Raw genomic sequence first — 16785 nt, 5'->3', positions numbered from 1 at the left:
AGAGAGAGAGAGAGAGAGAGAGAGAGAGAGAGAAGGTGAGGGAAATAGACATAAATACCATATATTCAAAATAAAAGCCAAAAGCAGAGAAATAAATAAGCATAAAACTTTCAAAATGACCTTACCTCAGTGCAACAAACATGTGTTTATGTTCTGCCAAAATGTTTTTTGTAGTAGCAAATCAGCACCACAAGATGTCAGTAGCTACAAGTGATGTGTGTGTAACATGCAGAACATTGAAGACATCTAGCAGACATACTTTAGTAATTCACTATTCATGTAAGTATACAGGTCACATAGAGTTAAAATATAGAAAGGATTAAATATGTTGGACAAAGACTCTCTGAACCACACTGGCGGGCTACCTAGCACAGCTGAACACACACACACACGTTTTCATATTTTGATTGCAAGTGTAGCTTTACATCCATGGATGACAATGGCAATACTGAATGTTACACTCCTGTACTTCAACCACGTTTATCTCATGTTGGGGTGCTCTGAGGCTGTATCCATCAAGGTTGTTATCACAAGGACTCCTACGATAAAAGTTCTTAACTTAATCAACCCAGGAGTTCTCTCAGTTCCTCAGTTAAAGACCGTTTTGTAGACAGCATTTCATAAAGGTTATAAAGTTTCTCCCAATTCTACAACTTATACAACTGAGTGATTTTTTTAAGGGAGTCTGGGGATTTTTCTCCACAGGTGAGAAAAATGCCATAAGTAAGTAAGATTTGGCATGTTTACCAAATAGAGGTTGTTGTCTTCAATCATAAATTCAGTGTAAGCAGTGAAATACATTGAAAACGTGTGTTCAGTCAGCTGATAAATGTAGACAGGCAAGACAAGGAAACAAACAACTTGCTGTATGGCATTTAACGCTGAATTCACAAGAAGCCTCAAGCCTATTATATCAGGAGTTACTTCTAACTTGGCCAGTTAGAAGCGTTTACATTGCTGACTACTGTACATGATCACAATCTGCCAGGTTCAAGTCTGGCATCAGACCTTTGTTGCATGTCATTCTCCATCTCTCCAACCCAACTTTAATCTCTAAGTTGCTCACTGTCTGATAAAGGCACTAACTATTTTAAACGACAAATACTGAATAATCCTACTTGACCAAGCTTATTTTAATAATATATGTAGATTCTATGCATTGAACTCCTTGAAGGCTCTTAATTTAAAAGACATTTCATACTGAAACCTGATTAAATATACTCATAAACCAGGAAACTAGCAACAGTAGGCGAAACACTTGTTGAGAATCTATAGTATTTTGGTCATATTTTGGTTATAGTATTTTGACTGACAGTTCATCTGAACCCCCTCCCCAAAAAAATATACAAAAGCTGACCGGTGGTGAAGAGGTGTTTGATGGGATTGACAGATGCTGCTGGTGAGGACTGCGCTCTTCCCAGGGGCCTGTGGGGCAATGGAGACTGGAACACACCCAGCTGCTGCAAGGCCTAATGGGAAGGGGGAGAGAGAGTGTGTATTATAATTAATTGCATAGGGTGATAAAGAGATCAGTCCATTCACTACAGTGAAGGAGGACAACTCATATATATAGATATAGATATATCTATATATCTATATATATATATATATATATATATATATATATATATATATATATATATATATATATATATATATATATATACATATACATACATATATAACACACATACATACATACATACATACATATATACATATATATACATATACATACATACATACATACATACATATATATACATATATATATATGAGCCCTCATGTCACTTTCCCTGTCAGTACTGTCATTACACACACACACTGAAATCAGTAAAAGTCAGTGTATGAAAACATCTTGTGAAATATGATAAACGGCATATTGACTTATTTTTTACAGACTAATTGTTTGACTGATAAAAACTATACCCTTTATATGACGAAAACTGTCATACATGTGTTTGGTTTTCATGACACTTGACTGACTGACTGTCCTGAAATATCCTTGATCACCAACCTCCACACACAGTGTTTGTGAATGTGTCTGTGTGTCCACCACGGACACACAGACACTCTGCAGCGTCTATATATAGGGGGGGTGTTGCTGTGCTCCCTGCTGCGAACTAGGTGACTCATCATGTGTGGGTGACACTAACACACACACACACACACACACACACACACACACACACACACACACACACACACACACACACACACACTTGAAGATACACAGACAAACAGCAACACATAGGGATGAGTCCAGTGGTTGAGTCACCAGTTAGTGATGTCACTTCTCCGTCAAAGACTGTGTGTGTTAGTGAGTGTGTGTGTGCGTGCGTGTGTGCCAGTCTTTCTGCTCAGGTTTGACTGGACACCCATTGGCTCTCATGTTTCTGTGCTGGGACTGGTAAAAGAGATTGAAATAAATAAATAAATACATACATACATACATACATACATACATACATACATACATACATATAGTGTTGTGTAATTTTATATTCAAATTCGACAGTTTTCTGTATCTGTAAAATTTCAAAGCTTTCACCTGATGACTCATCCTGCTCTACATTTTGGATTCATTCAACCCTCCCCGCTATAAAGCTGCCTCCTTCAGACACAATCACCACCCACAGTGGTGGGTCAGAGGTAGAACTGCACGATAAATTGGAGAATGATCTAAATCGCAATATGTTTAACTGCAATATTAATGTCAATATGTGAACATTATCATAATTAAGTACTGTAGAGCTGTGAGATGTCCTGGCCAACAAATCTTGTTCTCCAGTGAAAGAAAATGGATTGACAACTAATCTCACACCAGCATGGTTCTAATAGTTTTTCAGAGAAAATAAAAATTGTGTTGATGATTGCGAAAAGAAGAGAAACAAAAGAAAAGAAGAGAACACTGAAAAAAATAATGCTGAAATAAGTAGGTTAGGTAGAAAGGAAATGTGTGACCAGACTTGCAGATCTTTAAAAGGCTACTCCGTCAATTTAACAATGTACTCCTGTAACACTGTCGGTCTCATGAATCGTTTATTTAAAGAATAAACAAAATAACTAAGTAAAGACTATTTTTTGAATTGCAGCTCCTGTCACTATTTAACAACTGGTTCAACGAAATTTAATGCATATTGAGGCTACTAGTTTAAATGTATTAATATCAGTTTGTATAGAATGTCTTTTGTCCATCCATCCATCCATCCAGTCAGGTCACGGTGGCAGCAGGCACACTAGTGTATTCCAGATGTCCTTCTTGGCAACTGTTTGGCAACTCCTGAGGCATTGCCAGGCCAGGTGAGATATATAACCCCTCCAGCAAGTTCTGGCTCTGCCCCAGGGTCTACTCACAGTTGGTCGTTCTCAGAAAACCTCAAAGGGGAGATGCCCAGGAGGCACCCTAATCAAATGCCCAAACCACCACAGCTAGCTCCTTTCGATGCAAAGGAGATTCGGCTCTACTCTGGCCCTGCAGATGTCCAATATAAGGCTGAGCCTAGCCACTCAACCAAGGAAACTTCGGTCACTACAGTTACTGTTTGTCTTTTTTTTTTTTAATTATGAAAGAGTTTACAAGAGTCTTTTTAATAAACATATTCATGTCAGTATTTTGTATTTTATTTAGATATATTAGATAAGCAGTTCATTGATTAATTAAGTGTGATTAATAATTAACTTTCCCAGTCCCAACCAACATTGACTCAGGTTACATCAAGTTTACAAGTCAGACCAGACACAGCTCCCTCTTCAGACACATAAGGGTTTCCCCACACATGCAGTACTACAACCCAAGACCTGGAAACAGACTTATGTGTAAGATCAGTGGAGCTCCCCTTTAAGAGTCCTGACACACCAAGACAACAGCAGCTAGGATCAACAAAGGCTGCCTATGGTCTGCAATGCTCCACTATATTCACCGGCTAGTGGCTCACTGTGTCTACCTGCTGTTTGGTGCCAAGTAGGTAGTGTACAGTAGTGTACAGTGAAAAAACACCCTGAATGTGTCTTGAGTTTGCACCTTGTCTTTACTGAACTATTCAAACAGCACGCAGGCTACCATCTGGTCAAAAACCAGTGTTAAGCCTTGGACAACACATGAGCTTGTTCAAGCGCACTTGGTCTCATCTTTGATGTGAAAACACACTTGTTTTGTTAAGAGAACATAATAGACATGTTATGTAATGAGCTCCTCAAACAACAAAGTGTTGTCTCTCTAAAGAAGCAGCACGCAAGAAAAGAATACTCAGTTGTGGTCTGCAAACGCATTGCAGCTCAGGAATTTCTATGTATAAAAACAATTGTGCAAGGGTGATAAACACCTGAAGCCATCTGAGGTTGGGACTGAAGTAACAGACCAACAGTTATCAGTGATGAGTCAGATAGCTATAAAACACAGCAACAACTGTAAGAAACACAGTGAGACAGAAAGCAGCAGTAGGTCGGCTGATGATGCATCTGTGTGATTCATCCTTCTGTGGGATGATGCTGCGTAACCAAAATGTTCAGAATTTAAGACTGACCTAAGATCTTACAGCAGTGCTTCTCCAGCTTTTTGGTAATACATGCCTGTGTCTCTATCGGATGAGCTTGGCTCTACCACAATCTTCTCAACAAGACTCAGAGAGACAATGAACTCTGGCAGTCATCCAGAATTCATAGAACCAAAGCTACAGTAAGAAGCCCACATAGCAGCAACATCGATGTCTCTCAGTGGGACACCCCTCAAGGCAGCCCAAGAAGTGGGGACACTTATGGTTACATGACACTTCACAGCAGGGATTTGGAGGCTCCTCAACCAATATTCCTGTGTTAAAGTTTCAGCAACCCAGTTTGAGAGCCTCTGCGTAGGCAAACCGCTACCCTACCTGTACCCTCCATGATAAACAAATAGCACATCAGACTTACCAAATCCAGTCAACCGATCAAAGAAGTGTCTCCGGCCCAAACTGGACAAATGAGACCGACAGCAGGGATGCAGTTCCCCTGTCCCTCGCTTTGAGGTGAAGACAGCCAAACAGATTGACTTTAAAAGCACAAAACCTCTTGGGAAGAAATAAGGGGTTGGGCTACACAGCAATCCCAGACCCATCAGTATTCCAATGCAGGCAGTCCCTGGCAACTGACAGAGCATGCAGCTCCCCAACTCTCTTATCAGATCCGATATCAAAGAGAGAGGCAGGCTTACCAGACAGCCATCTAATGTCAGCCCATTTAAGGGGCTTAAGAGGTGGGAACATAAAGACTCTAGGACAACAGGCATTAAGTAGGGTCTGGACTCCAGCCTGTTCACAGGAACTCGGTAGCGAACGTCTGTGCATCCTGTCCCAATGGCCCGGTCAGTTTCAACTGCAAGAACCACAACAAGCAGGGTTGACGCAGGGAAAAAAATAAAGGCATTGGTCTGAAACCCTAACTATTCTGCTTTGGTGCCTCTTGGCATCTGTTCAAATCCCTATTGGGCAGCATACCTCATAGCAGCCAAAGCCCTGCAGTTGCTTGGCAGGTGGGAAAATACCTTCGAATCTGGCCAGCACCTCTGAAGTTTGTCATTGTACGGTACTGATTGTAGAGCTCTGAAGGCAGATGGTTGTGGAGTGTGCTTGGAGAGGGCACTAGAGGGAGCAGCCTCTACAGGGGCGGCTGCAATATGGCCAACTCAATGGCTTGATCTACTGTGAAATGGCCAGCCTTTAAGGACCCTGCTTCTGACCTGTGAGACCCTGTCACTAAGGGGAATTTGAACTCTCCCTCCAATTCAACCAGTCCTACTAGTCCCGAATCGGTGAAAAGATTCCCTGAAGCCACAATAGATGTTGGTTAACAACAGAAGGTAAAGAGGCTCTGATACTGTAGTGACAATGGTAGCAGATTGACTGCCGGGCTATAAATTGAGAAAGAAATTGAGACCTGGGGAAACTCAGAGGCCAAGTCCACTTTAAGAGCCAGAGCTTTATCACACTTTCATTTTTCTTACACTTGGAGGCATCATCATGCATGTGGTGCTTAAAACCCAAAGGGGGGCGAAATGCAGGCATCCTTAAAGAAGGTAAATCAGCCTCAGTAATGCTACTGTCCAATCTCGCGGCCCTCTCTGTCAATGGCATGCAGCTGCAATTAGTGCAAGCACTATCCGTCAGAGCCTGTTTGAGGTGTTAGATACCAAGTCATGATGGACAGCTGTCATGGCCATTGCCTGGACTGCGAGGGACCATGCAAGAGTTGCAAATGGAGACCATGATCAGCGATTTCAAGACAAGGCTACTGTCAGCATGGGTCACACCCTGGTAGAGTGGGATAGGGAAACACTCGGCTACAGATCCAAAGAAATTAGCAGATATAATGCTGTAAGGCTAGGGATGCAGCAGTACAGCAAGAAACACTCCAAAAACCAATGCCTATAACACCGTATGCCAATTTAGCAGTGGAGCGAGATACACAGAAACAGGCTAGAGATCCAACCAAAAAAAATGTCTGCTCCCAGTTCATCCCCTCTCTCTAACACCGGCATCCAGGTGAAAGGTGAAACTATATAGGTTAATTGAGGGCTTCATCCCACATCACGTCCCCACACCAAAATAAGTGAAAATTAGCAAAATAAACATATCTTATGTAAATATATGGCTCCTACAAGTAATTTAGAATGTGCGGAGTAAATGGAGGTACTGAGAGCCACTCGGAGCTTTGAATGTCAAGCAGACTGCAGCACATTCAGTCTCTGCTTAGAGAAGCACTGTGTTCACACACTAACCTGGGAGTAGCCCCCCCTCTCTTCTTCGTCACCCTCCCTCAGCTGGATGATGTCTTCGTCCTCCTCCTCTTCATCCAGCTCGCTCTCAGTACTCTCCCCTTTCACGTGCACAGCCCCATGCTCCTCCTCACCCTTCACATGCACACCAATTCGCTCAGAGGAAGGTGTGCTGTCATCGGAACCTTCCTTCTGAAGCCTGATTGGTCACAAATACAGGGCAGATTTAAAAACAACAACATACACGTATAATGCAATAACATATATAGATATAAAGATCAATCAGTCACTATGAATGACAGTGTGACTGGCATTTGTAGGAAATGCCACACCTGTGAAGGCTTGTCCCTGCATCATCCTCCTGCATGTCACTCGTCTCTGTCAACTCCTCCTCTGTCTCCTCTGGGTGGGTGGGTGGCGGCCTGGGAAGCTCTGCTCCCTTTGACAGCATCTACACAAACAAAGGTAAATTTAGCATATGAACGTGTGTGTGTGTGTGTGTGTGTGTGCGTGTGTGTGTGTGTGTGTACCTTGTAGTGTTTCTCCAGGAAGTGCTGGTGTTGCTGCTGGACCACCAGCTGCTGCAGGGCTTGGGGAGACTGGGGCAAAGGTGCACTCTGGGTCCGAGCCAAGGGCCGATGGCGAGGCAGTTTGTTGACTGTCCGCATGCCACTGGACACGCCCCTCTCTGCCGTAACCAGCGGTGACTGGCTGTACATGGGGACTAAGTTGTTGGAGGGTCACAGCAGAAAGACAATGAGTTGGACACTGTAACTGGACACTACTGCGGATGTTAACATAATACTTAGTGCACTTATGCATGAGTGTGGTTACCAGCTAGCATAGCAGTCTGTTGTCTGGCCTGCTCCAGCAGTAGTACATGTTGCAATAACGAGGAATGAGCAGAATGAGAGCTGGGGGGTGGTGTCTCCACGTCATGCCCCACCCCTGCAAAGAAACATTATAAAAAAAAAAAAAAACACATTTCAAAAGTAATTACATGTCTTCCTTGATAATAAATGACATTGCATTGTACGTGTATTTACATACAAATGTATTCAATATGCAACAATTAAACCATACTAACTCAAATAATGAGCTATGGTAAAGCTTACCTGCAGGTAGGGAGGATGTAGAGAGAAACTTCCCTGTTAAAGCTCCGCCCCCGCGCAGTGACTGGATGGCTTGACGCTCAGCCTCTTGCTGGTTAGACAGCTTCTGGGTTTACAGGGACATTATCATGATTACCACACAGTCTCGAGGCCCCGACCTCACAATCACTGGTATGGTAATTTCCAGTGGCAAGGCCCCAGCTTGTAAAACTCATTCATCACAAATCAACAGAACACAATGTGAAAATAGAATATATAGCATGTCTTTATGTGTTTTTGTGAACATCAACGTGCGCATTTTTGCAGACCCACCGTGATGTGTGTGTTGGCAGGGAGGCCCAAGGAGATATTCGGCAAGGAGGGCGAGGTGTAGAGATTCAAAGGACTCAATGTCCCATCAGCACCCAGTGTCTGATGGAGAGATCTCAGCTGCAGACAGACAGACGCACAGACAGACTGGTTAGTTTAGGTTTCTTGCTCTGTGAAATGTTAGCAGTAGTTGAGAGGGTTGTCTGTAGATTTATCCAAGTTGCTATCTTACCTACTGTACTCATTTCACTAACTGAATCCTCCTTCCAGTAGCTCGTTATTTGAGCTTTGGCTGCTTACATGCATATTTAATAACTATCTGATATTCATCAAACACATCTGCAAATAACCAAAATTGTCCAGCTGTTTCACCCCACTTTCTCTTTACACCCCACTTCAGACTTCAGTGAAAATAAAGTTCATCTGCACAAATTGGGATAAATGACCCTGTTTATCAGCTCACATTTACAAGGTTCGTAATCCCTGTTTATGTATGCATACCACTCTCCAGCAATAATGTTCACATTTCTAAAATAATTCAATATGACCCTTGTTAGGCTTGTAGGCAACTACACACTACTACAGTGGACGTAATTCTGCAGCCTTCTTGAGGAAGTATGTAATAAAATTATACCCAGATTTCAATCTATGATGAAGACATTGAAGAAATGTTCATTCTTTTCTGCTACTGTCGCTTGTAGTGTACTTCAAGGTTCCATATTAGGCCCCATTTACATTGCATTTTATGTGTTTCTGTTGAGACGTTTTTTTTCAATAGATCATTCCTTCAACTTGTAACGCTGACAACATGCAGCTATATTTCTCTTTTAAATCAGGCGAAACTGACTTGAGATTGTCGAGTCCTGGATGGCTAAAAATATTCTTCATGTACAATGAACTACAACACATGCAAACCAAAGTACAACAGACCTAACCCTAACTCACTGCAAAAATATAAAAGACAAGAAAATATAATACACAACACAAATTAGGAAAAAGTGTTGAATACAGAAATGTGCTGCAGGTTGAACACAACACAATGGAAATAGAACAAACCACACTGACCCTCTGATCAATCAGTCCTCACCGTTACAGTTACATGTTCCCAGTCGAAGTTCAAGTGGGGTGTTTCTATTGCTTCTAATGCCTCTAAAAGGGGGGAAGACAATTACTCCCCCCTTCGTTAATATAAAGCTCTATCAACTTCTTTAATTGTGTCTGTTTACAGCCATTTACCCATTCTATTTGATTCTCTTCTCTATAAAGCACAGCTAGGTCAACACTACATCTATAAATAAATTCACACGAATCTGCTTGAACCACAGTAAACTATCGATGGCAACTCAAGCTGTTTGTTCAATGTGAAGAAATTAACGCAATAAAATGACACCTTTGCTGGATGAGTCAGTGAGTATAACTTTAAATCATAACACGAATTGTTAGGGTGTGTCCTTGTATTCACCTCAGTCTGGATGTTGGGGACCGATCCCGTGTTGCCGTTGGCAATAGCCGAATTGGAACTGTTGGGACTGCTGGGACCTGAACCTGGAGCGCTATTACAGAGAGAGGAGACTGGACGAGAGACACAGACAAACACAGAAATAAGGAGTGAGCGGAATTATTCTTTTGAATTAATTTATAAAAAGTGTCATGCATTATGAATACCATTTATACCATGGTCCGGATAATTACTTGAATTTGATTGTCAATTAATTTCTGGTTTACGGGCATCTCTAGAACTCTTCAAGTCGTTTCAGTGAAGCTGCCTGTTTATCCTACATAATATGCTATAGCCTGTATTTAAAATGACCGAAATTGGCATCAGCTGACTGCAAACAACTCAACATATGAGATAAATTAAACTAAAAGAAAAAAGCTGAGTATCTTATTTACAACATGAAGTGTAGCCCTTCAGAGCACCATCCTCTGAACACCACAGGGTGGCGCTTGTAACACCCAAGCTGCAACAAGAAGCCTACAGTCAGGGCTGTAGTAAACTGAAAAAATGGGTAACCTAAGTGTCCAGTGGATGAACTGTCCATAACAAATAAGGGATAACTTATAAAAAGGTGAGTAAAAACTGGGTTAACTGACTTAGTGTGCATTTACCCCCAACGTCAGCCCTGCTACGCTGTCTCTCTGAGCTTAATATATAAAGCAATCCTCTCACATCCCGTTTGCTATTAAACTCAGTACCTCGGGCTGCAGTCAGCCAGTCATTTGTTAGTGAAAAATGTTATTGATTTGGGGACAGTGAAATGCATAACGTTAACTATCTGGCTGATAGCTGAGCCGAGGGATTCAATGAGCTGAGCGGGCTAAATATCTCTTATTGCTCAGAATCTAAGGTACATCTAAGGTCCGTCTTATTAACTGGAGTAGTGAACATTTCTATTACAAAAGAATCTTATGGGATTGTAATAATTGTTTCACCTATGAGTATATCTCTAAGGTGTTACCAGGAAATCAGAGTTACCGCTTGTGAAAAGTTTTTCTACAATGTTATTGATCGCAAAACCCACGAAAATATACACAAATGTTTTTTTTTCTTTGGCAAGTGACCATGGTATAAGCGGGATAATGCCCTTCGCGGTGTCCATAATCAGGACTTTGCAGAGGCAATTAATTCCTGATAACATTATCCCCTACTTATTCACAATGAGTGTTCATACACTATGCAACGCTATGACCGAGTTCTTTGTTTGAACTTACATTTCTTTCACAAAACCATTGTCACATATGTGTGTGTATGTGTGTGTATGTGTGTGTTCACCTGATATCTCTATGGCTCTCTTCTTAAAGGTACTAATAATAGTTCCATCTTTCCTGCGAAGGAGTGGAGAACTCCGCCTCTCTGCCACCTTCTGCTTCAATCGTGAACGCACCTTCAGGTTAGGCTCCGACACTGGTTGAGAGACCAAGGCAGACAAGGAAAGTAAGAGGGAATAAATGAAATCTGCTCAGCTTGGAGCCACCGATCACCAGTCCTTCCTATAGTTATAGTACAGTCTGTTTGGAATATTGGTTGAAGGAAGAGAATGCATTTTTTGCTGAAGTAGCTGCTTTTGTGTGTTACTGATTTGGTCTTTTTTTACATTTTTTGATCTTGTGTTGTTTTCATTCTTAAGTTACAGTATTATGCAATTACTTTTTTGTATCTCTGTTTGCTTTATTGTGAAGTGCAGTGCTCTGCTTGGCGGAGTATTTTGTGTATTTACGGTGCCAGGTGATTTGCGTACAGGAGACTATCAGGGCGGACGGGAGCACACGCTGTCTGGTGAGCCTACATTACATTTTGGCTGGCTTCATCTTGGCCGGCTGGCAGGATTGCTGGATAAACAGCTACAGTCTGTATTTTAAGGTAGCTTTGGTCTACAGGTCAAGTTTAAGGTCAAGGAGCAGGAAGAGGAAAGGGCATGCAGGTTTTATTAGTTTAAGCTGCCTGGACAGTATTCAGCAGTCCAGAAGCTACAGATACCTGGATGTTTTGTTATTGGTTACTATTTGACTGTGCGGCATCATGGTAGCGAATGACAAATCCGACTGAGCAAGATGTATTTTTTTCTATAAATCCATCCAAATTTGTATCATCATCAGTAAGACTGCAGCGGCCTAGATACAGTACCCAAGGACACATTATTGATTTATTACTCAGCATGTTATTACGATGACTACAGAACAACAGATACAAATTGGTTGAACAGCGGTTCATCCGATTGTGCCACTACGTACTAAAGAAGACCTGATGACGGTCTGTTTTGACATGTGTTGGCCATGTCTGTGAAGAAAAGTGATCTGTAAAATTGATTTCTGCTGCTGAACTTCAGACTCCCTTTTGAAATTTCAAGTGTGTATTCATCCCAAATGATTGAATGCAGTTGAGTCTGTGAGGACATTTCACTCAGCAGCCCTAAGCCGTGGCTCAGCGGAAAAGAATAGAGCCTTCCTTTTTATCAGATGAGAAGATTAAATAGGCCCACTTAGTGGTCACTCATATCACGCTGAACTGGAACTGCACTGCTATGGCTACAGCATGTATGGCTAGCTAACTTGCTAGCTACAGTAGTAGCCACTGGTAAAAATGCTCACTTTCCAGAGACATGCTGAAGCTATATGCCTCATTCTTTTAGCACAACATCATATATGTAAACATCGACTGCATATTTTAAGACTCTGGTATTAAAAAGCATTCTGATGGAAACATTACAACGACAGCCAGGTATAGCACTTAAAAATAACTCATGAAGATAACATTAACGTATTATGTTTCCTACAGCTGATAAAGTAGTAGTTTCACCTATCCAAACTAGTTGTCACGGGCTAGAAGAAGCCTGCTACTGTCTGTTGTCCATCCAGATTGAGCACAAGTTAAATGTGATAAGTTTTTCATTTAAATCTGAATTTCAATAAAAATGAGAAAAATGCAAATAAAGACAATTTATCTACTCACTGTTCCCTTTGCTTTTTTTTTTTGTTTTACAAAGGTACTGACAGTTCCACTTCAGCCAAGTATGAAAATATTCTATTTCTGGTGTCTACACTCATATTCTTCATGTGCACAAATTGAAAAGCACACAAACAGGAACAGGATGGAATTGAATTAAACTCTTAGCAGACACAGCAATAGTAACTAATGGGGGCGGGGCTTAGTCACTGGTCAATTCAGGTTCCTGTAGGCACACAGCCAGCTTCAGCTCCCGACCTACGACATCACATGGACATGTACGGAGAAAGCTTTCAGATGGTATCAGTCATATCTTGTGGAGTGTGTGTGTGTGTGTGTGTGTGTGTGTGTTATCTCTAGGTTCGGGCTACCTCTTCCCTGATGAGTCAGACCCACACTGACTCACACATATACATAAACACACCACACTCTACCTCCGCATAGTCCTTCGTCAAACTACTTTTACATGGCAAGTGACAAATAACACAAAAACATTCTCCTTCTATCTCGGTGTGTTTCTCCTACCTGTCTTGCGTAGTGGGAAGTCATCTTTGCTCTCGTAGTTCCCCAGAAGTGGGGGCAGTTTGTAGGAGGGAGGAGTTCCTGGGGTGTTACTCTGTGGAGGAGAGCCCTGCTCCAGGGAGGTGTGCTGGACTCCCCTGCAGACACACACACACACACACACACACACACACACACACACACACACACTCATATGAGAACACAGGAGGAAATCCAGCGAGCTGTCTGGTAAAACAGTCACAATATTGAGTAATGAAGTGTCCCAGTAAAGTAATTTTCTGTCGACCTGCTTAGCATACTTCCATTTCATTTACTCTGTTAAAGAGATGGCTTGTTGTCAGCCAAACACTGCTGTCTTATATGTAAATGTGCGTTACAACCTTCTTCAGATAATCGTGCAAGCCAGCTGGATCACGTGATCTCCTAAATCCATCTTTCCAGGCTTCAAGCTATGCACTTGAGTGGCTCGGAACAATCAGACTCCTTTGAAGAACTACTGGTATCTACAGGCATGGATTTGGTGAGATGGCCATAGAGAGATGAAACTGTTTGTCTGAAAACAATCTCTATGGCTCCTAAAGAGGTTGGCCTATGATAGACAGTGATAGACAAATGGTTTGTCCAATCCAAGTATATTCTGAAAGTGCTGGCCCCTTTCCAAACCGTTTCTAGCTGCTTTTTTTCCCAAATGGCTCTGTGTAACCAACCATCTGGCATGTCAAGTTATCATTCAGATAAGACGGAGCTTATTCAAAAGGACACCAGCAATACTGTCACTAATATGTCTTATCAATTCATGAATCGGGATCTGGATCAGTATATCTATTCAATTTGTACATCTATACTTTTTAAACCATGTGAATTTGATTATAAAACTTTACTTGAATTGTCCTATGTAAATTAAATATTGATAAGTATCATTATGGGAACCAGATATTTATTTATCTTGGCACTATGTTTTTTGTCATATAACCTTGGTTACTAGTTTCACACAGTCCAGTAGGGCTGGGCAATATGGCTTTAGAATAATATTGTAATAATTTAAGGTTATCTTGTGATACATGATATATATGTCACTACATGTTACACTCGGATCTGTCCAGGGACAGGTTGAGCCCTCACCAACACTTTGGGGAGAAGGAATGGTTCAGTCCGCCAATGCCCGGCTCTTTCTTATTGAGAAGGAACTCCTGCAGCTTCAGTTTTACCTCCGTACTGGCAATGGCACCTTCCAAATAAAATTGAGGAGAGAGGACCGTGTCAGGACACTTTACTGTCTTTATAGGGGTGGCTTGCAGACACCAAGCAAACATGTGCAGAGCGTGATAGTAAAAGCATTGGTATGACAGACGTACTCTCTTTGCCTTTCTCTTTGTTCCTCAGCAGCAGCAGTTGTTGCTCCAGTCGGTGTTTCTCCTGCTCTTCGTGTCTTTGTTGCTCTAGTTTCCTCTTCTGCTCCAGCTCCTGTTGCCGCTTCGCTGCCAACAGCTCTTGTTGTTGCTTACACACATACATACACACAAACACACACACATACACCTTAGTGACAATTGAACCAACCGGCGAGCTAAATCAATGACAGGTTGGTTGACAAAGAGGACTAGTCAGAGACAAACCTGACTAGCTACCTTCAGGTGCTCCTGCAACTGGACTTCATGCTGTCTTGTGAGAACTTCGTGTTTTTTCTGGAACTCTGCAAACAGCAGCTGTTTCTGGAGTTCCTGCTGCTGTTTCAGTAGTACAAGTTCCTGCTGGAGCTGCTGCTCTCTTAGGCTTGTGTCCACCGCTGCCACACCCCCAGAATGAGACCCCACCCTGGGCTCTGTCCGCAGATCCACTGGGCCTCCACTTCCTCCTCCACCTGGGCCTTCTGCCGGACCCCCGTCTGATGATGGAACAATGAACAAGAAGTCAGCGTTACTCATCCTGATCAACTGCTGATGTCAGTTGTCCATTTGGTATGCTTGTTTTTGTATTTTTGACTGAGAGTATAGAATATTTTATTGAAATCACGTCCGTTTGTTCTATCATGTTCTATCTTCTGTATTACTGGCTTCCCAGTGTAAAACTAATACATTGGCTGCCTATAATTTGGTAACCAACTATACTTTTGTGAAAACATTGTGAAAATACTTGACCACTAAAAAAATACCCCTGGAAATGATCCCTTACAGCCTAGAACTTGGCCAGCTGAGTCATTTGAAAGAGCTTCCATAACTTTACAAATCAACCCGGTCTGCTTGAAATAGACTACCCCGTATAATGTGTTTTAAGATCCCATCAGATGGAGAAAGTGTTTAAAGCTCCTTTGGATAACCTTTTTTGATAAGCCTTCTATCATTGCGAGTGGTATGACACAATGACCATTCAAATATGGGGATTATGGCCATACTTTCCAACAATCGTTCCATATAGGTAATCATGTTGTTGCACAGTAGTGCAAATCGAGATCTTGACGGTCAAGTTGCTTCACTGCATGAAGTTGGAAAGCTCTGCAGATTGGCAGATCAGAATAGTATAAAAAATTGCCAGACTCAGCCCTAATCCCCAGGACGGAGGGTGTTTCAGACCAGGTTGGATGATCCAACAAGCACTTGGGTTTCAGGAGACTGATACCTTGACACTCTCAAAGACCCGTGGTACCCCTTAAGTGGCCCAAGAATAATGTTCTCAAAATAACCTGAAACAGGCTTCGATGTCAAACCCATTGTCATTGTTTTCTGCTCACTACCATCACTGCCCTCTATCATAATCTTAACTCATACGCGTAGCATGCCAGTAGCCTACTATTCTCTAAGAGACAAGGTTAAATAGAAGTTACCTGAATTCTCCGGCAACTCCGGTTATGTAAGTGTATAGATAAGGATCAATATATGCAACTGTCGCTGCACATGCTACTGCACAACTATGGATGCATCCTTCAAGTAATGCCTCAGTGCTAGCAGCGCGTGGATCCCGACCCTGAACCAAATATCATGCCGTGGAGCAGGTGGCCCAAACTTTTTTGTGCGCTTGTTGTGACCGGGACCTCAAATCACGGGGGAGGGGCTCAGCTCAACTAGATTTGTCAGTCTGACAATAGCAACATACAGTAAAGAGGTGATTTAAGGCATATTTTCAAACTTGTAGTCTTCAGCTCTGACCAGTACATGGTACACAAACTTTGATTTGTTAAATCAGTTCAGTTCCCCTATAAGAAACTCGTGAATCCATCCAAAGAACCTAAAAAGGGACGCAGGAACCTCTCAGACAGTCAACTGGTCTACTTTTAGGAGACATTTTAGGTGGCACCCGCTTAATCAAATCCCTGTTAGAGACATGCAACTCCCCCCTCGAGGACCAGAGGACCACCTACTCACCAGCCTCTCCACCTCCTCCTCTCTGCTCACTCGCTGTTCCTACTGGGCTCTGCATGCCCGAGGGTAGGCTGTTGTTCACCTCCACCACTGCAGGACAAAGAAGAGAGAGAAAGACAGAATGATTGATTAGTCTGCACGATTGATCAGTTAAGCGCAGCAACGGACAGCACTGACGTAGAATTACCCCGGTGTTCTCTTGGCTTTAGCCCAGACTAAGTTCAGTGTGGCTAGCCTAAAAGACACTGCTGAAAATGTTAACATGGTCCAGACAAATTAGGAAAGAAAGGA

The 16785-nt window shown here is 42.2% G+C and overlaps 1 protein-coding gene across 6 annotated transcripts in view; it reads right to left on the bottom strand.

Annotated features, from left to right (window-relative positions):
• hdac5 (histone deacetylase 5) overlaps window positions 1-16785 on the bottom strand; it is a 73448-nt gene that overhangs the window by 19648 nt on the left and 37015 nt on the right. For 4 of the 6 annotated variants that reach the window (XM_030407123.1, XM_030407124.1, XM_030407122.1 and 1 more), the window contains 14 exons: window positions 16498-16584; window positions 14755-15023; window positions 14494-14638; window positions 14261-14366; window positions 13142-13275; window positions 10946-11077; window positions 9635-9744; window positions 8176-8292; window positions 7867-7969; window positions 7586-7699; window positions 7282-7475; window positions 7084-7202; window positions 6755-6950; window positions 1358-1469 (listed from right to left, as the gene is read on the bottom strand). In XM_030407123.1, the coding sequence (XP_030262983.1) occupies window positions 1358-1469; window positions 6755-6950; window positions 7084-7202; window positions 7282-7475; window positions 7586-7699; window positions 7867-7969; window positions 8176-8292; window positions 9635-9744; window positions 10946-11077; window positions 13142-13275; window positions 14261-14366; window positions 14494-14638; window positions 14755-15023; window positions 16498-16584 (1938 nt within the window). The remainder of the gene's footprint in view (window positions 1-1357; window positions 1470-6754; window positions 6951-7083; window positions 7203-7281; window positions 7476-7585; window positions 7700-7866; window positions 7970-8175; window positions 8293-9634; window positions 9745-10945; window positions 11078-13141; window positions 13276-14260; window positions 14367-14493; window positions 14639-14754; window positions 15024-16497; window positions 16585-16785) is intronic. The other 2 variants (XM_030407119.1, XM_030407121.1) reach the window with 2 other exon arrangements.

Source organism: Sparus aurata, chromosome 23 (genome assembly GCF_900880675.1).
Source record: "Sparus aurata chromosome 23, fSpaAur1.1, whole genome shotgun sequence".
Taxonomy (NCBI): Eukaryota; Metazoa; Chordata; class Actinopteri; order Spariformes; family Sparidae; genus Sparus; species Sparus aurata.
This window is presented reverse-complemented; position numbering and strand designations above follow the sequence as displayed.